General features: G+C 43.3%; 1 protein-coding gene across 5 annotated transcripts in view; it reads left to right on the forward strand.

Moving 5' to 3' along the window:
• LOC138761575 (partitioning defective 3 homolog B-like) overlaps positions 1-25,858 on the forward strand; it is a 1,428,627-nt gene that overhangs the window by 617,366 nt on the left and 785,403 nt on the right. For 4 of the 5 annotated variants that reach the window (XM_069933904.1, XM_069933906.1, XM_069933908.1 and 1 more), the window contains one exon: positions 10,235-10,324. In XM_069933904.1, coding sequence (XP_069790005.1) covers positions 10,235-10,324 — 90 coding nt within the window. The remainder of the gene's footprint in view (positions 1-10,234; positions 10,325-25,858) is intronic. The other variant, XM_069933905.1, reaches the window with a different exon arrangement.

The raw sequence follows: 25,858 nt of genomic DNA on the forward strand, positions 1-25,858 counted from the left end.
ATTCTATTGTGAATAGAAGCCTATCAGTTTACATAACTTCACCCTTCTGGAGTTGTTGATGGTGCATCGGAAGATTTACAGAGCTTCAGTTGAAGATGGGCATTTGCTTGTCCAGTCTTTCTTCTGAAATTTAAATTTTTAATTTAGATATACAGCCTGGTAACAGGCCCTTTTGGCCCATGAGCCCAATTAACCTACAACTCCCAGTACGTTTTGAACGATGGCAGGAAACCAGAACACCTGGGGAAAACCGATGCAGACATGGGGAGAATGCACTAACTCCTTACAGACGGTGTATGATTTGAGCCCCAGTCCTGATCAATGGCACTGTAACAATACTGCACTAATGGCTACTCCAACTATACCACCCTGAAGCATTATTTTTCTTTCTGCAGACGCTGCCTGGTCTGCCACTATTTACAACATTTTCTGTTTCTATTTCTTCGTACAGACCTAAACAGTTGTCTTTTTGAGGCTGGAGCATGGAACATTACAGTACAGTATAGGTTATTCAGCCCACAATGTTATGCTTACCTATGTGAACTAACTCCACAACAATTTAATACCTGCCTCACATCTATAACCCTCTATTTTCAGAATCAGAATTTATTGTTATAAACATGTGTCATGAAAGTCATTGTTTTGTGGCAGCATCACAGGTGTAAAAATTGCTATAAATTACACGAAGAAAGTAACTGCAGAAGACAAGAAAAAATGAGGTAGCACCTGTGGTCCATTGTCCATTCAGAAATCTGATGGAGGAAGGGAAGGAGCTGCTTTTGCCCTGTTGGATGTTTGACTTCAGATTCCTGTATCTCCTTCCTGATGGTAGCAGTGAGAAGAGGGCATGACCTGGGTGGTCCTTGATGGTTGAGGGTGGCAGAGATGGTAGAGACACCACTTCTTGTGATGTCCTCGACGGAGTGAAGACTGGTGCCCATGATGGCACTGGCTGAGTTCACAACTCTCTTTAGCCTTTTCCTATCCTGTGCATTGGCATCTCCGTCCCAATCAGTGATGCAACCAGTCAGTCAGAATGTCTCCATGGTTCACATGTAGAAATTTTCAAGAGTCTTTTTCTTACACAGATGTGACAATCTAAGAGTACTTTGAATGTCCCTATTGTACTCGACTTCACCACATCTGGCAATGCATTTCAGGTACCCACTACTCTCTGTGTAAAACACCCCTCTGATATCTCCTGTAAACATTCCTCCTTTCACCTTTACTGATGTCCTGTTGTATTTGCTATTGGAAAAAGGTGCTGACATATTCTCCAGTTTGGGCAACATCCTGATAAATCTCCTGTGCACCTTCTCCAAAACATCAACATCCTTCCAGTAATGAGGTGACCAGAACTGAATGCAATAATACAAAGCCCCTTTTCCACTGGTACCTTGTCCCAGAAATTGATGGCCAATTTACTGGTTAAGGATCTAGTGGAAGAGCAATTCAATCAGCATGCCAATGTCAAATGATGCCGAGGATTGATGGCCTTGACCCCTACTCATATCCCCAACATCAGCTGATGCTGGCATACTGATTAAACCAGTGGAAAAAAGACAAGTTGCATCCTGGGACTATTGTTTGAGACTCTCCAATCTCCAAGCATGACTTGTGGTGAGTGGGAAAGCAGTTTGTGTCCCAGTTAAAAGTGGGTTAGTGGAAAGAGCAAAAGCAGCTTCTTTAACTGGGACAAATTGGGACAGAGTTTTATAGAGCTGCGACATTATCTCATGGCTCTTGAACTCAATCCCACAACTAATGAAGGCCAGCACCCCACGTGGCTTCTTAACGACCCATCAACTTGTGTCACAACTTCAAGGGATTTAGGGACCTGGATTCAGAGATCTCTCTGTTCCTCCACATGGTCATGAATACTGCCATTAGCCACATAAAGGGTTAAAAATCGGTCAATTTTATCCTTCTTGATTTTGCATACATGGGTGAAATGCAATAAATAGGGTCTCAAGTCATACATTCTTTGGTACCTCTCTTCTTTGCAAACTCAGATCCCATGGCTGTATCTCCCAGAATTCCAGGTTGCACATCTATGCTTGCACTGAGAAATTAGTCCCATTATCCAGCTCTTTTCCCATAGCCCTGCAATTTTTAGTTTCTTTTTAAATGCAGATCCAATCTTTTTAGAAGTTGGTGTTAGATATGTCTGCCACCCTGCCATGCAGCACATTCCAAATCACAGCATGTAAAAAAAGAAATCTGCAGATACTGGGTGATGCACATCAATAATCACAAAAGACTAAAGTTGTGAGACTGATAGGGTTTTATTAGCTATAGACTGGAACAGCCGTCAACCTCATTGACTGATCAAGGCAGAGTGGAATGGAGAGCATGGGCAGGATCAGTCCGGGAGGCGAGTCCAGCCAGCAGTAGCGAGTCATAGCATAACAGTGGTTCACCACTTTTTAAGAAGAGTCCTGTGGGATGAGAAGAAAAAAAATGAAACAAATATTAATTTTACAGATTAAGTCTGTCAGAAGAGGGGGGAGGGTCTCCTTTGCTGCAACAAACAATGGTCAGGGTGCTGCCGTGGCATCCTGAGCAGCTTGTGAGGTTGGCTTGTTGTGACTAGTTACAGTTCATCCTGGGGAAGGAACAGGTGAAGGGATAAGGGCTGGAGAGTGGTCAGCCGCAGGCTCAGAGACCCCTAAGGGAGCAGTGAGGGTGAGTGTCTGTTGGAGGTCAGTGATGGTTGGAGGCGTGCCCGATGGTGCCAGGTCCTGGATCGAAACTATGCCCTTGCGCCCATCAGGGAGACAACATAGGCATACTGGGTTTAGCGTGGAGAAGGCAGACCCTCTGGATTCCTGGTGTGCTTTGGAAGCAGAAACTGTCCTGGGGAGGTAAGCCTGGTGGGCAGTGTAGTCCCTGACACAGACTTCCATTCATGAGGCATGTTGCTAGTGGCCATACATAAAAGTGACTGAACGGTGTTGTTCGCGTCTGGGAGGACTTCTTGCCATTGGGAGATGGGGAGGCTCCTTGACTTTAATGCCAGGATGGTTTTCCAGACCGTGGCATTCTCGCTTTCCACTTGCCCAATCCCTCTATGGTTATAGCTGGTGGTCCTGCTTATGGCGATGCCCCTGGCCAGCAGGTTCTGTCGCAGTTCATCATTCATGAATGAGGTCCTCCGATCGCTATGGATGAAGCTGGGATACCCAAAGATTGTAAAGACTGTTGTGGCCCTTGATAACTGTAGCCATTGCTATGTTCGGGCAGGGAATGGCGAAAGGGAAACATGAGTATTCGTTGATGATTTGAAGGAAGTAGACATTCTAATTGGAGATGGGGAGGTGCCCCTTGAAATCAATAGTTAGTCACTCGAAGGGGCAGGAGGCTTTGATCAGGTGTGTCTTGTCCGGTTGGTAGAATCACGATTTGCATTTGGTGCAGACCTGGCAGTTTTTAGTCATTGTCCGGACTTCCTCAATGGAGTATAGTAGGTTCCGAGCTTTAATAAAATCAAAAAACTTAGTCACCCTGGGTTGACAGAGGTTATTATAGAGGGTCTTCGGTCTGTCCAATTGGATCCAGGCACACATCCCATGGGATAAAGTGTCCAGGGGCTCATTAAGTTTGCCAAGCCAATAGAGGATGTCATAGATGTAATTAAACAGTTCGATTTTCCACCTGAGAATCTTATCATTCTTGATTTTGTCCCTCGGCTTATTATTAAACATAAATGCGACCACTCGCTGATCCATGAGGAGGGCGAATTGTTTTCCAGCAAGATAGTCCCTCCATTGGCGTACTGCATCCATGATGATCTGGGCCTTATTTCGATTGAGGAGTGGTGAATTTCAGGGCCTTGAAGGGTGCTTGAGAAGAAGACGACTGGTCTGCCCACTTGGTTGAGTGTGGCAGCCAGGGAAAAGTCTGATGCATCGCTCTTCACTTGGAAAAATGTGGACTCCTCTATAGCAATGCATGGATGCCTTGGCGGGTTGTCCTTGATGAGGATAAATGCAGTTTGGACCTCTGCCAACAGAGAAAATGAGGTGGCTTTGACCAATGGGCAAACCTTGTCCACATAGTTGGGGACCCATTAAGTGTAGTATGAGAAGAACCCTAGGCATCTCTTCAATGCTTTGATAGTATTCAGAAGAGGTAGCTCCAGCAATGGACACATGCAGTCTAGGTAAGGGCCATTAACAGCATTCTTGACAATGCAGCTGAGGATAGGTTGTCATGCTGTCTAGAACACACGTTTGTCCTTGTTATAAGGTTCAAGACTTTTGCTGCCTGGGTGAATAATTTATGCAGATTTGCATTGTGATTTTGCACGTCGTGGCCGCAGATGGTCACATTATCAAGATACGGAAAAGTAGCCAGTTGTTTATAGTGGTCCACCATGTGGTTGATCTCCCACTGGAAAATGGAAACCCCATTGGTGACACCGAAAGGGACCCAGAAGAAGTAATAGAAGGGCCATCCACCTCGAATGCAGTATACTAGTGGCCCCCGGGCGATCGGGAGCTTGTGATATGCCAACTTCAGGTTGATCACAACCTGGTTGACCATATCGGATATATAGGGAAGGGGATATGCATCAGCTTGTGTGCACCAGTTGATAGTCTGGCTGTAATCTATAGCTATACTATTCCCCGTTCTTTACCAAACCACTGGGACTATTGCTGGCCTCGATGATGTGCTCAGCCAACAAATGCTGAACCTCTGACTTAATGAACACCTTGTCTGCGGCACAGTATCGTCTGCTCCTGGTGGATACCGGCTTGCAGTCAGGGTGATGTTGGTAAAAAGGTGGGGGGGGAGGGGAAGAGGTTGACCTTGAGAGTTGAAAGGCCACAGGTCGCACGCAGAGGGTCGTCTGATGGAGCTAGTCTCAAGGCAGCAGCAAAAAAAAACCAAACAGATTCCACGCATGGGGCCCAATCGTGAGACTTACTTGAACCAATCATATATCAGCCTCACCTATAGGCAGATCTAACAATTGATTGGCATCTAGAGGTCCAATCACTGCAAAAAAAAGCAATCACTCATCAGCCTCTCAGGTGGGCAGATCAAACCATTGATTGGCAGGTGAGGTCACTTCCAATCTCACACTCACTGGAGAGGTCACATGACTATCCACAGTCCACAAAACAGAGGCCTAGAGTTTGGAGCTTCTTAACCAGCACAAGGCAATGATGGTTGTGAAGGCGGAGCTGCAATTGATGAAGAGCAACTTCATGAATTGCTTTTATTTAGGTGCTATTGTGATTATGACAGGTAAAATGACTATTAATGAGGGTAGGGGAGTAGATGTGGTCTATGTGGATTTGTCGAAAGGAGAGACTGATTCAGAAAATCATGAGGGATGGGATCCATGGAACCTTGGTGCTGTGGTTAAAAACATTTGGCTTGCAGGTAGAAAGCAGATACTAGTAGTAAAAGGAAAGCATTCTGCCTGGTCAGTGATTAGTGGTGTACTGCACTGATCTGTTCTGGGTCCCTTGCTCTTTGTGATTTTTTAAAATAAATAACTGGATGGGAGGATGGGTCAGTAAGTTTGGAGATAACACGAAGGCTGCAGGATGGAGCTGAAGATTGGTGGAGGATACAAAAGGATGAAGACAGGATGAAGAGTTGAGCGGAAAAATGGGAGATGGAGTTCAATCCTGATAAGTGTGATGTTGGAAAATGTACAAACTCCTTTCAGACAGTACCAAATTTGAACTGTAATAGCAATAGTGTTGTGTTAACCCTGCAGCCTAGTTGAAGGTGTTTAAATTCAAATTGCCATTTTATGTACACAAGCCTGTTTAGCTGTTGATCAGCCTTTCCTTCCTTACCACCAACAAAAAGAGAATGGTCCTTATTTCAGTGGGTTGCAGTGGAAGAATTGGGAAGTCTTCTGACAGCTGGGAAAAGCTTTGGTGAGGCACTGTTCAGGGTACTGTGGATAGTTTTGGGATTTATTTAAAGAAAGATATGATTTCATTGGAGCCCATTCAGAGACTGTACACTGGGATGATCCTGGGTCTGAATAGACTGGCCTACAAGGAAAGATTAAATGGATTGGTTTGGAAATGGATTAGATTGAGAGCTGATCCAATTCAAATAGATAAGATTCTTAAGGGACTAGGCATGTTAAATGTGGTTTGCTCTCAAGGGAGAGTTTGAAAGGGGGCATGGTCTCTGAAGTGAAGAGAGGCCCATTTGTGACTGAGATGAGCAGGATTTATTCATAAGACTGAAACAGGAAGATTTCTAATCATTCAGGGAATTGAGGATAATGGAGAGAGCATAGGAAAGTGAAGCTTCTTTAATTCGTATATTCAGGACTTCTCCTAGTCTGGAAAAGTGCTGGAGGGAGATTTTCTGCACCCTGTCTTTAATTCTGAATGTAAAATTAGTGCCGAATCCTTTGGTTGCTGTCTTTGGTAAAACAGGAAAGGATGAAGTTTCTTTATCTGCAATTAAGAGTTGTATTATTTTCTGTGCTACTCTTGCCGAACATATGATTTTGTTTAAATAAAGGATGCTGGCCTGCCCATTCATGGTCAATGGTTGGGGGACATCATGTCCTGTCTGAATATGGAAAAGATCTGGTATTCATGTATAAAATTTCAGATGTTGTGGGGGTCATTCATGACTTACTTCCCCAGTTTATAATTTTTCAACACAAGTCAAGTCACCTGTAATTATCATTCATACCATGCTCACGCAATAAAGATGAGATAGAGTTTCTTCAGGACCACGGAGCATATTTACATAAATACAAGTTAGAATAGAAGTTAAAGACAGAAAAATATTATGATGTATACAGTAAAGGTCCATGATACCCTATCCCCAAATGTTCTGGGAGTTCAGGAGTCTGATGGCTTGGGGGAAAGAGCTGTTACCCCAACTGGACATAAGGGCCCAAGTACTACAGTACCTTCAACCAGGTGGCAGATGGGAGAATAGTTTACTTGAGGAGTGTGTGGAGTCCTGCATTGATGTCTGTCATGGTAAGAAGAAAGTCCCCAATGATCTTTTCTGCTGACTTCACCATCCACTGCAGGGTCTCGTGGTTCGAGTTGGTGATGTAGTTGCACAGGATGTGCTCGATCCATCCTCTGTAGAATGGAGTGAGGATGGAGGGTGGGAGATGGACTTTCCTCAGCCTTTGCATGAAGTAGATACGCTGCTAGGCTTTCTTGTCTATGGAGCTGGTGTTAAGGGGCCAGGTGAGGTTCTCCACCGTGCATTCCAAGGAACTTGATACTCGAGGACCTCATTGGTGGAGTTGTCAATGGTTAGCAAAGTGTGGTTTCCCCACCCCCCCCACCTGGGCCCTCCTGATGTCAACAACCATCTCCTTTGTTTTATTAACGCTCAGATGCAGGTTGTTGGCTCTGCACCAGTCTGTTACCAACTACATCTCATCTCTATACACTGGCTCGTCATTCTTACTGCTCAGGCCCACAGTCGTGTCGTTAGCGAACTATATATATAATGGTGGTAAGGGAAAGGGGCTGTGATTTTTCTTCCTCTTTTTAATTTTCCCCTTTTTCCTTTAAACCCAGACTATGATTTATGGATATGCTTTCAATTTATATACTTGTCTTGATGTACCAATTGTTAAATGCACCATGCATAACATTTCATCATGGATTTCATTATATTTTGAAATTTGTATTATTTAAAGTGAATAAAAATTTAATAATTTAAGGTAAGTGGATGGTGGACCCTAATAAACTCGTGCAGAACCAACAACCTGTATCTGAACACTAATAAAACAAAAGAAATGGTTGTGGATTTTAGGAGGGCCCAGGGGACCATGCTTCGCTGACCATTGAGATCATCAAGAGTATCAAGTTCCTTGGAGTGTACTTGGTGGAGAATCTCACCTGGTCTTTTAACACCAACTCCACAGCCAAAAAAACCCAGCAGCGCCTTTCTGCAAAGGCTGAGGAAAGATCATTTCCCATCCTCACCACATTCTACAGAGGATGTACTGAGATTATCCTGTGCAACTGCATCACTGCCTGGTTTGGAAGCTGTACCTCCTCTGACCACAAGACCCTACAGACGATAGTAAAGTCATTGGAAAAGATCACTGGGGGTTCTCTTCTTACCATGAAGGATATCGACAACACTTGATGCAAGTGAAAGGCACTAAACATGGTGAAAGACTTCGCACACCCCTCAGGTCAACTGTTCTCCTTTCTGCCGTCTGGTTGGAGGAATCGCAGCACTCAAGCTCTTGCGTCCCGATTGGGCAACAGTTTTTCCCCCTAAGCCATCAGGCTCCTGAATTCTCAGAACTTTTATGGATAGTATTCCGTAGATATTTACTGTATACGTTTTAACATTTTAATGTTTAACTATTCTAACATATTTATGTAAATATCCTCTGTGGTCCTGGAGAAACGCTATCCCATCTTTACCATGTGAGCCTGGTATGAATGATAAATAAAGGTGACTTGATTTGATCAGCCCATTGATTGGAAGAGCAGGCCAGGGGAGCTCTTCTTGCATCTTGTTCTCTCAATCCCACCTGGCAGTTGCACCAATGTGTGTGGTTGTCTCCAGTTGCATTTATACTGAATAGTGATTTCCGTGATCGAGCTTGTTTCCTGTTAGTTTACACTTTTTGTGTCAAATGATTAATTCTCTCTCATGTGCTGGAACTTCTTGAAATGCTTGGAAGTCAAGGAATTTTGAATAAAGACCAGACAGTTCCAAAGGCGTACAGGGTTGAAAGGTTAATTGGTCACATTGGGTGTATTTAGGTAGTGTAGATCGATGGGCTGGAATGACTTGCAATGTTGCTGTGTCTCAATATTTTTAAAATATATAAATTAAACTAAAGAAATTAAAAGGCCATTGATTGTATGGATGGCCAAAAGATTTATTCCCAGGGCTGAAATGGCTAACATGAGGGGGCATAGATTTAAAGTGTTTGAGAGTAAGTACGGGGGGGGGATGTAAGAGGTAATTTCTTCACACAGTTTGGTGAGTGCATGGAATGCACTGCCAGCAATGGTGGTGGAGCCAGCAATAGTAGGACCTTTTAAGTAGCGATTGGAAGGGTGCACGGAACTGAGAAAAATGCAGGGTTATGTAGTCAGGAAGCTCCAGGCAGTTGGTAGAGTAGGTTATTAGGTAGCACAACTCTGTGGGCTGTGCTGTAGATTTCTATGTTCTAAGCTCAATAAACTCCAGGAAGCGTGCATGTGAAGGAAAATGTATTTTCCAGCATCTAAAATGACTGATTTTTGTATGTGAAACCTCGAGTCTTGTGGATTTGCATATCCATCTGAAGGCAAGAATGGGGAACTGTGATGCTGTTCTCAGTTCAACAGCCACGAGGAGACCTGTGGGGGAATAATCCACTGGAGAATCTTGAGTTTTCTGCTTTCCCCTTTACAACTTGCAGCCTTTCATTGTTTCACGGTAATGGTCAGGCTTTTTGCTAATAAATTTACAGTCGTACTCATGCTTTTTTTATTCTTCTCTCTGTTTGTGCTTTTTTTTTCTCCTCCAAAACACGGACACCCACCCCTTCTGCATGAATACTGCATTTCTAATTTGGTGCTACAAATAAAGAAAACTTTATTCTCTCTTTTCATGTTTTGGGCTTCTGAAGGCTAAACCATTATATTAATTATGTTGAACGAGAAAATCTGCAGACACTGGAGTCTAGTGCAATACATGAGCGTACTGGAGAAACTCAGCACGTCCCGCAGTATCCATAGCAAGAAGGAGGTAACCACCAAGGTTTTGGGCCTGAGCCCTTCATCTCTTTGAGAGTCTTTGTCACTGCTCCCCCCCTCTGTAATCCCTGCTGTTCTCAAACTCTGTGACTGTGCACTCACCCAGACTTGCTTCCACAGCCACATGTCCTTCCTGGCTTCTTGTCTCCATTGCCTTCATATGGCATGTGGCTTCCAGACAGGTTTGATGAAGGTCGCAGGCCGAAACTTCGGTTACCCTTTATGTGCTATGGGTGCTGAGTTTCTCCAGCATACTTATATTTTGCTTAGTATTAATTATAGAAGTTTTTTTTACTATATACTCTCAGTTACAGCAAGAACAATTGTTGGTTTGTTTACTGGCCTAGATTGTTGCATCTTTATTCTTAAATGTCCTTGAGACCCTAGCAAATGCATCATAATCCAGTCTGCCTCCTCTATTTACTAGGGCTAATGGGTTAAAAAGCTATGTTTTGTCAAGTCCCAGCTGTTCTTGGGTGTAACCTCATCCATTTTTTTTGTCTCAGCAGTGATTTGACAAAGAAGGTAGAGTTTTCTGGAGACGGCGGACCCTTGGGAATCCACGTTGTGCCCTTTAACTCAACACTGAGTGGAAGGTAAAGTATCTGAAAGTACATCTGTACTTAGAACTGCTGAGAGATTGCATCCCATGGGATCAGATGCCATATGGTGCCTATGGATATACTACTCCCAACATACAGCTGAGTACTGGTTCAACAAAGTGGGCTTTGATGCAAGTCTTATTGACAAAGCATTGTTTCTCTGTCAATATTTGTGTTTATAGAATGTTACAGGTTTGCAATCCATTACAAGTTTGGCCACAAGTGAGATTCTTATTGATACAATTGTCTTTGAATGCCATTGAATGAATTCTGGGGAGGGAGGGGAGGAATCCCTCCCCCTTCCCCCTCCTCACCCCCACCAGGGAATGAAGAGGTTTGGAATGCCTTACCACAGGGGATAGTGCAAGCATTTAATGGAACACTAGATAAGCACATGAGGGAGAAAATTATTTTTTTTTAATTTAGAGTTATCACACGGTAACAGACCTTTCTGGGCCACCAGTCTATGCCGCACAAATGCACCCAAGTTACGAATTAACCTACTAAGCCTGTGCATTTTTGGAAAGAGGAAGGAAAAAAAACCCACGCAGATATGGGGACAACATACAAATTCCTTACAGACAGTGATGGATTTGAACAGAGGTCACTGACGCCGTAATGTCATCCTGCTAACCACTACACTAGCATTGAAATGATTAGATGATCCAGGTTTAGAGATGGTTTGCATTGAGCAAAAAGATCTGCAGACATCAGTTGGGCTGAATGGTTTTATTTTGCACGTTCAGCCTTTGTAATTTTATGCAAGTCCTTCGTCCCTGAGACATAAGACAGGCCATCCCACAGCTGGAATTATTGTTTTAAATGTTCACCATGCTATTATACCATGTAATTTGATCCTTTACTGTGCTTTCTTTGACTGCTTGTTACCTATTGCTGGCTGTTTTTCTCATGACCACAAATAATGAAGAAGCAATCCCTGTAAACAACAGCATCGCAGAGACCTGCAGCAAAGAGTAAAACACAAGTCTGCAGACACCCTGGTTGAAGTAAAAACACAATGCTGGAGAAACGGCAGGTCTAACAGTGTACTATACTTAATGTAGCAAAAATAAAGATATGTACAAGATGGCAAAATAACATTGACTTGCTGGGTTTCTGCTCGCCCATTCTCCCTCTCTTCCCCATTCCTCTGTCTTCTTGCCTCCAGCTCTCCTCCCCCTTCCCTCTTCATTCACAGAGCCATCCCCCCCTTCCCTTGTTTGTTGGTATGCCCTCCCTCCCTTATCCACCTATTACTTCCTGCATGTGCTCCTCCCCTTGCACCGCTGTCCCCCCATTTTCTTCGGGCTCCAGCCCACATTTTGCTCATACTTCGATGAGGGGCTCGAACCCGAAACATTGGTTATGTATCATTATCTTTGCTATAGAAATTCCACTGTTTGGCCTGCTCAGTTTTGTTTGTCTCATTCTTGCTGCCTTTTGATAGAACACGCCTCTGCTCCTTGTAAATGTTGCCCTTTTTTGTGTTCCTTTAGATAGTTCTTAACAAATCTATTCTTTTAAGCAACACTTTTCTAACATCCAACCTGGTGCTGCTTAGAATTAGAACATAAAAATCTCCAGCACAGTACAGGCCCTTCAACCCACAGTGTTGTGCTCTCACCTAATGACCTACTCTAACAACTGTCTAGAATTTCCACACTACATAACCCTCCATTTTTTTCTCAGTTCCATGTACCTAACTAATAGTCTCTTGAAAGATCCATTGTCCCTTCCTCCTCCACCATTGCCAGCAGTGTATTCCATGCACCCACCACTTTCTAATTAAAAACAAGTGTACCTCTTGCATCCCCCCTGTACTTACTCCCCAAGCATTTAAAAAGTTTGCCCCCTTGTGTCTCTTTTCAGGGTATTTTCTTTTGGGAAATTGATACTGCATAAGGTTTATTTTCTATCAAAATTAAAGTTTAGCACAGTACAGGCCCTTCGGCCCATGATATTGTGCTGACCTAAATAGACCTACTCCATAATAATCTATTTTTTTCCTACCTCACCCTCCTAATCTTCTATTTTTTTTGTATCCATGTACCTATCTAAGTCTTTTGAATCAGCCTCCACCACCACCCCTGGCAATGCATTCCAGGCTCCCACCACTTCCTTTGTTTTTAAAAAAAAACCTATCACTGATGATTCACATAAACCCATCCACTGACCTTAAATAAATGTTCTCTGGTATTTGCTATTGGTTCCCCAGGAAAAGGTGCTGGCTGTCCACTCTATCAAGACCCCTCATAATCTCTATTAAGTTGCCTCCTTCTCAGTCAGATCTCCACCATGCTTCGTCTTCATCCAACAATGGCAGTACACAGTGCTAGAGAAGCAGCAGGTCACACAACATCGGGCAATCAACGTTTCCGGCCCAAACCCTTTGTCTGGAACTGCTGTTCTCAACGGAAGCCTTCAGGCCCACCCTGGGGCCACAGTCCATTTAAATAAAAGCTTTTTGTTTAATTTTAACTCCCCTAAACATAATTTTTAAAATATCTTTTTATGTAGGTAGGAGAGCAATGCGGAAGAAATCAAATCTTGACTGCTTCATAGGGAAGGGACCCAGAAACCCTGAGCAGGTTTCTGGGCGGGGGGGGGGGGCGGTGGTGGGCAGCATAGCTAGAAAATAAGTTTGAGAATGGCTGATCACGAATCTGTGAAAATAGATGGATGCCTGAATGAAAAAACAGTGGGTGGAGTGCAGAGGAGGAGAAAAAGGGGAAGGAGCACAGTCTAATAGGTAAAAGACTAGCTGATTTGAATTCAATTCAGTGTAAAGCACAACTTTTCTGGAGATAGACTACACGTTTTCCACTACCATTTGTGTGAATCAGTACTTAAACATAGCAGCAGGTAAGAATGTAGATGTTCCTCTGGAATTGCTGGCAGGACATAGTGAAATAAACAGATCCTTGTTTATGGGCACAAGCCAGACTTTTCACACTTTGAATCAAAAGGTGCCAGTTATGGTAAAGGACATGTGGAAAGTGGACACTGGTGGGGGGGTTACCTGAAAATAGAACATTTAGTGTTCATGCTGTTGGAATATGATATGCTGTTCCTCATCTGGCTGAAACAGTTGCTAGCTTAAACCTGATCACCAATGGTTTATTCAGAGATGGAACATAGAATTTTACAGCACAGAACAAACCTTCGTCCCATTATACCTACTGACCTACATAAACCTACTCAACAGTCTAAACCTTCCCTACCTTTCACTCATAACCCTCTATTTCCCTTGCATCCATGTGCCTCTTGAAGAGTCTTTTAAATGGATCCGCCTCCATCACAGTTGGCATGGTGGTTAGAGCAATGGGACCAGGTTTGAATCCTGTGCTGTCTATAAGGAGTTTATACATTCTCCCTGTGTCTGTGTGGGTTTTCTCAGGGGATCTGGTTTCCTCTCACCAGTCAAAACATACCGGAGGTTGTAGATTAATAGGGTGTTAATTGGACAGCTCGGATTTGTGGGCCAAAATGGCCTGTAACCATGCCACTTCCAGCAATGCATTCCAGGCACCAACCACTCTTAGTGTTTAAAAAAAAACGTAACCCTGACGTCTCCCCTAAACTTTCCTCCCCTCCCCTTATACAGATGTCCTCCTGTATTTGCAAAACAGCTCTCAACCCACTACTTGCCCCACTGGGGCAACTTAGAGTGGCCAGTTACCCTCTCAAGTCAGCATATACTTGGCATGTGGGAGGAAAGCAGAGCACTAGGGGGTGGTGGGAAACTGTTGTGCTTGCAGAGAAAACATGCAAAGTCCACAAACAAAGCACAGGAGGTCCAGGATTGATATCGGATCACTGCAATTATGAGGCACAGTGCCACTGCAATAACCCATGGGAGTTTAAACTTTTTTTTTGCAGAAGGAAAATGCAACTGTTTTGGAATTACAAATCAAACTGTGAGCTGCTGCAGGATGGTGAACTTCGAGTCAGAGATATGATTCCCTGATTCATGTTAGTTAACGTGTTTCCCAGCAGTACTCTCTGGAGTGCAATCGGGACCAGAAGTACGCTCTTTTCCCATGTATTCCTGTCCTTTACCAATTCATTGAAAACATACCCCGTTCCAGATTCTATGCACACTGCAGCACATTGCACTCCCTGGCATCTCTGCTCCTTATTCTATGATGGGTCAAGTAACCTTTGACTGAGCTGGGAGTTCCACAGTTTGTATGGTTGCTATTTTTTTTCCAGCCTACCAAGAAGTCTTGATTACCCCCTGGCATTCAGAGTCCTTGAGATCTATCTCTCGATTTACATTTTTACTTTTGATTGGAGTGTGAATAAACAATAATGATGCAGTCCAGAAAGATGATGGTAATGGTACATTGGGTTTCAGACTGGGATGTGGGAGCTGAAGAATCATATTAAAGACGATAATCAAATCCACATTGTGCTGGAACATTAATTAACGTGAATGAAACTGCAGTTCTGTTTGGAAACCAGGCTTTTGCCAAATATTCAGGTTTGTTATTGTGAACCAAAGTACTTCATTTCTAAAATTTCCTCTAAAATGTTTAGCTGTCATGCATGGTCTCACTTCAATCTAAATTTCCTTTCTTGGCCAATGTGTAATAGTGTTATGCAGCATGGAAACGATCCCCTCAGCCCAACTTGTCCAGGTCTAAGTTCCTATCTGAGCGAAACAGAAATACCCTTGCTGACATGTCTGTCCATGGTCTCATGCACTACCAGATTGAGACCACCAGCAAACTGGAGGAGCAACACCTCATCTTCCGTCTGGGCACCCACCAAACAGATGGAATTAACATTGCAGTCTTCTCTGGTTTCCATTCCCCCCCCCCCCCCCCCGCCTCCCTCACCCCTCCTCATGTCTCTTTTCCTGTCGTTCTGACCTTCTCTCTTCCCTTTTACCGCTGTCTCTTTTCCCTCAGTTCTGAATTCATTGAGCCATTCCCTCAACCCCAAAACCCCCACCACCCCACTATCAATTCTGACCTTTCCTCTCTCCTGGCATCTTCTCCATATCCAATTATCACCTTCTGTCTGTTGGTCTGCACTCCTCCCCCTGCCATTTTAAAAAAATCAGACACTGCTTGCTTTTTCCATACCTTGATGAGTGAGAATCAGAATTTATTGTCATGAACAAGTCATGAAATTTTGTGTTTTATGGCAGTGTCATAGTGCAAAGATTCATTTACACCTCCTTACAGCAATAAATTTTTTAAATAATGTACGAAGTATGGCAGTGTCTTTGGTTTATTGATTATTCAGGAATCTGATGGCAGTGGGGGGGAAGAAGCTGTCCTTTTGCCGCTGAGTGTGCTCATCTTTAGGCTTCTGTACCTTTTCCCCGATGGTAGCAGAGTGAAGAGGGTCTGGTCTGGGTTGTGGGGGTCTTTGAGGATAGAGGCTGCTTTTTTAAGACACCGTCTCATGTAGATGTCCTCGATGGAGTGAAGTCTGGTGCCTATGATGTTGCAGGCTGAGTTAACAACCCTCTGGAGTTTATTCTTGTCCTGAGAGTTGGCATCTCTATACTAGACAGTGATGCAACAGCCAGAATGCTCTCCACGGTACAACCTGAAGATGTTTTTGAGTCCTTGGTGACATAACGATTCTCCTGAAACACCTCACAAAGTACAGCTGCTGGTGAGCCTTCTTCATGATTGCATCAGCATGAAGGCTCCAGGACAAATCCATGGTGATGTTGGCACCCAGGAATTTGAAGTTCTTGATCCTCTCTACCACTGAGCCCTTGATGATGACTGGGACGAGTTCCTCCTGAAGTCCACAATCATATCCTTATTTTTGCTAACATTGAGTGCGAGGTTGTTGTCGTTACACCATCCAACAAGCTGATCTATCTCCATCCTGTACGCTTCCTCTACCATTTGTAATTCTGCCGACAGCTGTGGTATCATCTGCATATTTGTAGATAGCATTGGAATTGTGGCTGGCCACAAAGTCATGGGTGTATAATGAGTGGAGCAGTGGGTTAAACACACATCCTTGGGGTGTGCCTGTGTTGTTAATCAGTGAGGAGGAGATGTTGTTTCCAATTTGTACTGACTGTGGTCTTCCAATGAGAAAGTCAAGGATCCAGTTGCAGAGGGGGGTACAGAGGCCCAGAGTTTGTAGCTTCTTGACCAGCACTGAGGCTGAGCTGTAGTCGATGAAGAGCAGACGTATGTATGAGTTGCTATTTTCGAGGTGGTCCAGAGCTGAGTGGAGAGTCAGTGATATTGCGTCTGCCGTGGAGCGATTGTGATGCCAGGCGAATTGGAGTGGCCACTCACTCCTTTTCATATGTACTTGTTAATTCAGGCTATGACCAGCTTCTCAAAGCATTTCATCACAGTGGAGGTTAGTGACATTGGTCAGTAGTCGTTGAGGCAGCTCACGCTACTCTTGGGCACCGTGATGGTTGATGCCCTTTTAAAGCAGGTGGGAAACTCTGACTGTAATGAGAGGTTGAAAATGTCCGTGAACACTCTGGCTAGTTGGTTAGCATAGGTTTTCAGTTCCTTAACAGGTACACCATCAGGACCTGGCACCTTGTGAAGGTTCACCCTCTTGAATGATGTTATCATCTGAGACAGATATCACAAGGTTCTCAGCCTTTGCAGGGATTCTAGTAAATGCTGTTTTTGTTCTCCTTTTCAAAGTGGGCATAGAAATTGTTCAGCTCATTTGGGTAATGAAGCATCACAGGCATCTATGGTGTTCGCCCTTGCTCTTTAGGCTGTAATGGCCTGCACTCCCCGCCATAGCTGGCATGTACCTGTCTCTGTCTCTGACTTACTCCGGAATTGCCACTTTGCTTCAGAGATGGCCTTCTGCAGGTCATACCTGGACTTTTAGTAGATATCTAGATCCCTGGCCTTCACTTCACTTCCCTTGATCTCACCCTCAGCCAGTTGCGAATCCTCTGATTCATCCAAGGCTTCTGATTGGGGAACATCCAGTATTTGTGCGTGGGCACACACTCTTGTCCATACAGGGGTCTTGATGAAGTCGGTGATACCTGTTGCATATGCATTCAAGTCTTTGGTTGAGTTCTTGAATATGTTCCAGGTCCATCAATTCAAAGGGCTCTGGCCCAAAACATCAGTGATAAATTTTTACCTTTTATTGGACGCTGCAAGACCTGCTGAGTTCCTCCAATGTTACTGTGTTTTTACTATAATCACAATGTCTGCAGACTTCCATTTTTCATTCCTATCTGAGCTAGTCCCATTTTCATGTGTTTGATCATATCCCTCTAAACCTTCTCTGTCTATGTACTTGTACAAATGTCTTTTGAATGTAATAATTGTACCCTCTCGGCTACTTCTTTTACCACCACCCTCTCTGTGGGAAGAAGTTGGCACTTGGGTCCCCTTTAAATTTTTCCTTTCTCAATTAATCTTTACACCCATCAGTTTTAACTCGCCTTCCTGAGGTTAAGAGTCTGTTACAGCTCTCTCAACTATCCAGGAGAAAAAGCCCCACTCTATTCAGCCCCTCCCTTATAAATCAAACCCTCCAATCCTCGTAAATCTTTTTTGCACCCTTTCTGGCTTAATCACATCGTTGTGTTGTGCAGCAATAGGACATTGTTAAATTTGCATTAACATTTAACATAAGATTAAAAAATAATCTCTGCTCAAGAAAGTTCGCCTTTATTGTCAGAGAACATATAGGACTTCACATACGACCCTGAGATTCTTTTTCTTGCCGGGCCAGGCAGAATTTCCACTCATCGGTAACTGTAAACTGAACTCCAAAAGAAAGAAATATATACTAAATAAACTATTGTAAACAAAGGAGAGAAATGTAAACAAACTATGAAAATACAGAAAATAAATATTCAGTAAAAAATAATGTCCTTAAATGAGTCCTCGATTGAGTTTGTTGTTGAGGAGTCTGATGGTGGAGGGTAGCGGCTGTTCCTGAACCTGGGGGTGCGTGTCTTGTGGCACCTAGACCTCTTTCCTGAGGGTAGCATCGAAAACAGAGCGTGTGCTGGGTGGTGTGGATCCTGAATGATTGTTGCTGCTCTCTGACGTCAACATTCCCCTGTGGATGTTCTTGATTGTGGGGAGAGTTTTGCCTGTGAGGGACTGGGCTATGTCCACTACCTTTTGCGGGGCTTTATGCTCAAAGGTATCAGTGCCGTGATGCAGCCGGTCAGCGCACGTTCCACTACACAGCTTAAGAAGTTGGCCAAGGTTTACGATGTCCTACCAAACCTCCAGAAACTCCTGAGAATGTAGAGGCACTGACTTGCTTTCTTCACGATGGCATTTGTATAATGGATCCAGGCATGTTGTTTCAATGTTTCCACAACTTCTCATTCTTTTCTCTTGTTATTGTGGTACCTTCTACATCAAACATTCAAATACGCTCTTAATAGGACTATGACTGTAATACACAAATGTACTGAAGAAACTCAGCAGGTCACACAGCATCCATAGGAAGTAAAAGGATAACCAATGTTTCATGCCAGGACCCTTCAAAATGTGGTTAACCTTTCCTCCGCATGGATGCTGCGTGACCTACTGAGTTTCAACCCAGCATCTTCAGACTTTCATATTTGTCTGGGACCAGTTGACTATCTTTTAGCTTCAGTTGTTGGAAAAAAAAAGTTAATTTCCAAGATTGTCAGTGGAATAAATTCAAGAATGGTGCTACTGCACATTTTAGGTAGCTTTTGAGACCTAAGTGCAGTAGCTCTGATAATCATTTTTCCTGAAACTTTGGTTAAGCGTAGCTGGATTATTGCACCCAGTTCTGGGAGCTTAAATTTAGGAAGATGAAGGAGACTTTGATATGCTGGAGTAGAACCAGTGAAGAAGGATGTTGGTTATATGTGGAGATTGGATTGTCTACATGAGATTTAACAAGATATTTTTTTAAATTCTGAGTGTTTAGAGAGAGAGTGTTTCCAGTAACAGGAGAATACCAGATCTAACGTAATAGCAATATCTAAGCAAAATACTAAGCCACAGATTATTTGAAATTCACTGCTTGATGGGTGGTGACAACTGATTCGGAAGCACTGTGGAAAAGGCAATTAAAATGCAGGCTTGGAGGTCTAAATTTCAAGACACAAAATTGCTGGAGAAAGCCAGTCATGCAATGGACTTTATGCAGTAAAATATGTAACCAACGTTTCAGACCTGAGCCCTTTGTCATTGGTATGAGCAAAAAGCAGCTTACTGTCTGAGTTCAATGGTAGGGGGAGGAGCACAAAGGTGAATGTGAGAGGGAGGGCAGAAGAGGAAAAAGCTGGGAAGTATAGATGTGAGAGAGAGAGAAAAAATGCCATCTGGTCAGATACGATATTAGGTGTCCCTCCAATTTTCAGGTGGTCTTGGTTTAGCAATGCATGAGGCCGTGGACAGGTGTGTCGGCGTAGGAGTAGTTGGCTTCTGTGAGGTCCTTGCTATTACAGCAGGCAAAGTGAAGGTGCTCAACAAAATGATCTTCCAGTCTGCAACCAGTGTCTCCGATGTAGAGGAGGCCACAATGGGAGCACCGAATGTTGTAGATGATACCTGGAGATTCACAAGTGAAGTGTTAATCATCTGAATGGTCCCTTTACGATCATATGGGTTTAATGACCTACTGATTTAAAATTTGCATTTCATTGGTTTGCAAGGTTGGCAAGAGCTAATGATAGCTGTAACTCCCATCAATAATGGCCAACGTTAGCAGTGGGTGGCAATGAAAGTGTGCTGCCCTTCTGAGAAGCAAGTTGATGTGAAGACAGCTAATTAAGATCATCCTGTTTGGGTTTGCACAGAAAATGGGCATGGTGGGCAACCTATTATCTCGCATTTTCGAGGGGTCTCCAACAAGCAGCAGCCAGGCAGTTGTGGGTTATTACAGCACTTGTGAGTCCAGGAGACATCCAAGAGGGTTGGACAGCAGCACTGAATAGACAATCAGATGACATATTTTCCAATAAAGCAATTTATAATTTTATTTTTGTTGAGCTCAAAAGAAAGTCCATTGTCACCAACTTGCATGCTTGTTCTGGCTGTGCAGAGTGTGGGAAACGTAACAGACTGAGTCAGTATCCTGGAATGGAATAAGAAGGAATATGGGGTGATTGGAAAAAGTGGATCGTGTCGCTGCATTGGGCTTGAGTAATCCATTGATTTTTTTTTACTCTTTTGGTGAAAAGGCCTTTGTTGGGAAAGATTTCAGGAATAAAACTCTTTAGTCAGGAATGAAAAATAGCATTGTTCATTGAGAAGAAAACTGGAAGTGGTGTTTAAAATGCATATGCTCATGTGTCTGAGGTGCAATGTGTGGATAGCCCTGATTTTTAAGACTTTGGCTTCAGTTTGATAAATGAAAGAGCAAATATAAAATCTTTGAAGTTGGTAATGTTAAAGATTTTGGTTTCATTCACTTTGTTTGCTTTTGAATTCAGTGTTTCATTAAAGATCAGTCTTTTCAAGTCAAGTTGCATTTATTTGTCGTTCATACCATAAACCTTGCAGTTTACAGTTAAAAGAAGATAGCGTTTCTCCGGACTGTGGAGCTGGTTATTTACATGGATAAATTACCTTATAAATAATTTTTATGAATAACCTATCATAAATAACATCTCTCATTAAATATCATGTTACATGTGCTAGCCCTGTGTCCCTGGAGTTCAGAAGCGTCATGGCTTAGGGGAAAAAACTGTCTTGTAATCTGGTCATGAGGGCCTCAATGCTTCGGTACCTCTTCACGGATGGCAGGAGGGAGAACAGATTGCGGGAGGGGTGTGTGGAGACCTTCACGATGTTTATGGCTTTCCTCAAACAATGGCTGTTATAAATGTCCATCATGGCAGGGAGAGAGACTCCATTAATCCCCTCAGAAGCCTTTACTGTCAGCTGCAGGGACATGCATTCTGGGATGATGACTTTCCACTATGAAAGTCTCCCGAATCAAGTGGTGATGCAGTTACATAGGATGCACTCATTGCATCCCCTGTAGACTGTAGTGAGGGTGGAAGCTGAACTTTCCTCAACCTCCGCAGGAAGTAAAGGCATTAGGCCACCTTGGCAATAGATCTGGTGTAAAGGGACCAGGAGAGATCCTCTATCAGGTGCACGCCAAGGAATTTGGTGCCCTTCACTACCTCGAGGGTGGAGCTATTGATGGTCAGCGGAGAGTGGTCCCCCTGGACTCTCCTGAAGTCGACCACCATCTCCTTTGTCTTGTTTTTGTTCAGGTGTAGGTTGTTGTCTCTGCACAGTCCATTAATGATTTCACTTCCTTTCTGTAAGCTGATTCATTGTTCTTGCTGATGAGCTGGACCACGGTCGTGTCGTCAGCAAACTTGATGATGTGATTAGAAATGTATCTCTCTGCACAGTCGTGGTTCCGCAGGGTAAACAGCAGAGGGCTGAGTGCACCAGTGCGTTGGTTTTAGACATGCTGTTGGAACACATCCTGTTAAATACACTAATGAAGATTTTTCTTCCTGAACACTTTTCGGTTTATTTTATGGATTTTGGGCTGCTGATCATGAAAATAACCCTAAAAATTTCATATCCCATACTGATTTTTTTAAAAAAAATCTAGTTTTGTGATTTCCTTTCATATTTTTTGTCTACTGGTACATTGCCCACAAAGCAAGCTGTTTTGGTCAGTCCAAGCATTCCTGGGCTTGCACTCAGTTCAAGTGCTATGCAAATGTTGTCTTGAGTCTGGAAGGCATTTATTAAGAATTTTCTTGGCAACCACAGACCTCCAAAGTACATCCAGCTGATTGACCACATGTTTCAAGCATTCAAAACCATAAAGTGCACTTGGACCTCTTCTCTGCTGATCTCTGTGCAGTCCGTGTTGAACATGGTGAAAGGTTTCACCAGGACATTGACACCATGGAAAAGTGGTGTTAAGGCAACTGGGATCCATCAATGATGGCCGACTATTGTTGGACACATGATTAAGGAAGCATCAGATACAGAGTTCAAACAAAAATCAGTTGCAAAACATTTTTAGGTCATTTGAACTCGTGCAATATGTCAGCATCATAATGTGGTAAAACATGCTAAATTCAATAAAAGTTATTTTAATGTTTCTCCAACTTCCTACATGATGCAACAAATCTGAACTTTTTGTTGTGTTCAGCTTCAACTTGTCTATCTTATTCCACAGTTGTATCATTGTATTCCTGTTCCTGGTTTCCTGCCAACCAACCCATGCTGGTATCTTTCCTGTAATTCCATGGGTTCTCATTTTGTGAAACAGCCTCATGTGCGACTCCTTGTCAGAGCCATTTTGAAATTCCAAATCTACAATATCCTCTATTTCTTTAGTATGTCTGCTTGTGGTTTCCTCAAACAATTGCAAAAGGTTTGTCAGCCAAGATTTTCCCTCAAGGAAACATGCCAACTTTGGCACATCTTGTCATGCCCCTCCAGGTACTCTGTAACCTCATTTTTGACTATTTCCCAACCACTGATGTTAGGTTAACAGGTCCGTAATTTCCTTTCTGCTGCCTCCCTCTCTTTTTAAATAGCGGAGTGACCTTTGCAATTTTCCAGTTCTCCAGAACCATGTCAGAATCTATTGATTCTTGAAAGATCATTACTAATACTTCCACATTCTCTATAGCTACTTCTTTTAAAACCTGAGGATGCAATCCATCTGGTCTGGGAGACTTGTCTACTTTTAGACCTTTCAGCTTCTCAAGCACCTTCTCTCTGGTGATTGTGACTGCATTCACCTCTTTTCCCGGACACCCTTAAAAGTCCACTATGAAAGTCTGCTAAAGCCTTTCACAGTGAAGACTGATGCAAAATATTAATTGACGTGCTCTGTCATCTCCTTGTATCCCATTATCGTTTCTACAGCGTCATTTTCTATCTGTCCTATTATCTAAACTTCCATTTTTTTTCACTCTTGATATATTTTTAAAAAGCTTCAGAATCAGAATCAGAATTTATTGTTATGAACAAATCATGGAATTGTGGCAGTGTTATATCGACAATGAGATAGACAACAGATTCGCCAAGGCAAATAGCGCCTTTGGAAGACTACACAAAAGAGTCTGGAAAAACAACCAACTGAAAAACCTCACAAAGATAAGCGTATACAGAGCCGTTGTCATACCCACACTCCTGTTCAGCTCCGAATCATGGGTCCTCTACCGGCACCACCTACAGCTCCTAGAACGCTCCCACCAGCGTTGTCTCCGCTCCATCCTCAACATCCATTGGAGCGCTTACATCCCTAACGTCGAAGTACTCGAGATGGCAGAGGTCGACAGCATCGAGTCCACGCTGCTGAAGATCCAGCTGCGCTGGATGGGTCACGTCTCCAGAATGGAGGACCATCGCCTTCCCAAGATCGTGTTATATGGCGAGCTCTCCACTGGCCACCGTGACAGAGGTGCACCAAAGAAAAGGTACAAGGACTGCCTAAAGAAATCTCTTGGTGCCTGCCACATTGACCACCGCCAATGGGCTGATATCGCCTCAAACCGTGCATCTTGGCGCCTCACAGTTTGGCGGGCAGCAACCTCCTTTGAAGAAGACCGCAGAGCCTACCTCACTGACAAAAGGCAAAGGAGGAAAAACCCAACACCCAACCCCAACCAACCAATTTTCCCCTGCAACCGCTGCAATCGTGTCTGCCTGTCCCGCATCGGACTTGTCAGCCACAAACGAGCCTGCAGCTGACGTGGACTTTTTACCCCCTCCATAAATCTTCGTCCGCGAAGCCAAGCCAAAGAAGAAAGAATAGTCCAAACAATCATATTATAACCATCTTACAACATTACTAAATAAAAATACAAGTGCATGGTGCCTTTGGTTCATTGATTATTCGGGAATCTGAGGGCAGCGGGGAAGAAGCTGTCCTTGTGCCACTGAGTGCTCGTATTTGGGCTCCTGTTCCTTTTTTCTGATGGAAGGAGAGTGAAGAGAGCCTGGCCTGGGTGGTGGGGGGGGGTCTTTGAGGATCGCGGCTGCTTTTTTAAGACACCGCCTCATGTTTACCCCTCTGTTTACCCCTCTGTTTACCTACCTATCCTTTCAATACACGATGTATCCTTGGTCATTTGGTCCCAATGACATAAATCCTTTAGGCATGACCCTGTGAAGGCCGCAGCATCATACCTGCCAATCTATAGCTGTGATACATTGTTATGCTGCGTTTATTTAAAGTTTAGCCCTGTCTTTGTCACTTTTCTTGACTCTTTGTCCTTGTTATATTGCAACTTTGCCTGTCATTCCACAAAAATTCTCTACTTTCAAGGAAGAGGTGCAGGAGAATAAAAAAACAGGGCTTCCCAGCTGTGAAACAGTTTCTTCCCACAGGCGATGAGACTGCTGAACAATCCTAGAAACCCGTAAATTATTTTTACATGTATTTATTTTGGATCACTATGTATATACGGTCTGTTATTTGTGTGTCGAGTGTCTGGTATGTGCACTATGATCCAGAGATGTGCTGTTTTGTCGGATTTTATTTGTGCACGCACAATCTGATGACAATAAACTTAAACTTGAGGTTGCCACATTCATTTGTGGACCATAAAACTTTGTGAGATTACGCTTGACAATTGATTTAACTTTTTAAGATCTTAAAGTAGATTGTTTTAAGTCTTTTTTTTAAAAAAAAGCTGCCTGAGTGAAGTGCTGTCTTTAGAGTTGGTTGAATTATGTTAGCATTTAGCATGGAGTTGAATGCCAGAAACAGACCAATGTGTACAAATCATAGACTGGTTTGGCACCTCTATGCTGCATATCATTGATTTTTCCTTCCCTAAAGAAAACAAAATATTTTTCAAAGGCAGTAATATACCTTGAAATTTACAATCCTGAATGGCCAAATGGTGCACTGCTTGAATGATTCAAAGCAAAACTCCATTGTTTGTGTCCCAATGTCATGCCAGTGCTGGCTCAGTTGACGTATGCAAGAAGTATCTTGTGGAATAGCAGACCATAATAAGCTGCTAAAGCCAGTCTCCCCTTGATGTCTATTGTACTGGCTGATCCCGTTGAACGTGGCAGATGATGACTTGTCCTTGAAGTAGCAACAAGTGGACAGCACTACTGGGGGCTCTCCCATGACTGGTCTCCAATGGATGCCCATTGTGAAATAACCAATCGACTCTCTGATGAAGTAACATTGATCTTGTATTCAAGTCTACTGAAATGTGTGAACTTGCAGTCAGCTGCAATGGTTTTAAGAACATAAGAAATAGGAAGTCATCTGGCCCAGTGATCCTGCTCCAACATTCATTAAGGTCATGCCCCATCTACACGCCTGCTCCTCACAATCCTTGATTTCCATATTCTTTAAAAATCTATGTGACTTAAACACAGTTAAGGAGGTTGCCTTCACTGCTCCATTGGGTGGAGAATGCCACAAATTCATTACTTTCTGGGAGAAGCAGTTCCTCCTCATCTCTACCTCAGATCTAATCCTAAAATCTTAACTGAGTTCTAGTGGAATAAACTTTCCTGCTTCTATCTTTTATGTTCATTTTGTAATTTTGTACATCTCTGTAAGATCTCCCTCCATTCTTCTAAACTTTAATGAGTATAG

Source organism: Narcine bancroftii, chromosome 4, assembly GCF_036971445.1.
Source record: "Narcine bancroftii isolate sNarBan1 chromosome 4, sNarBan1.hap1, whole genome shotgun sequence".
Taxonomy (NCBI): Eukaryota; Metazoa; Chordata; class Chondrichthyes; order Torpediniformes; family Narcinidae; genus Narcine; species Narcine bancroftii.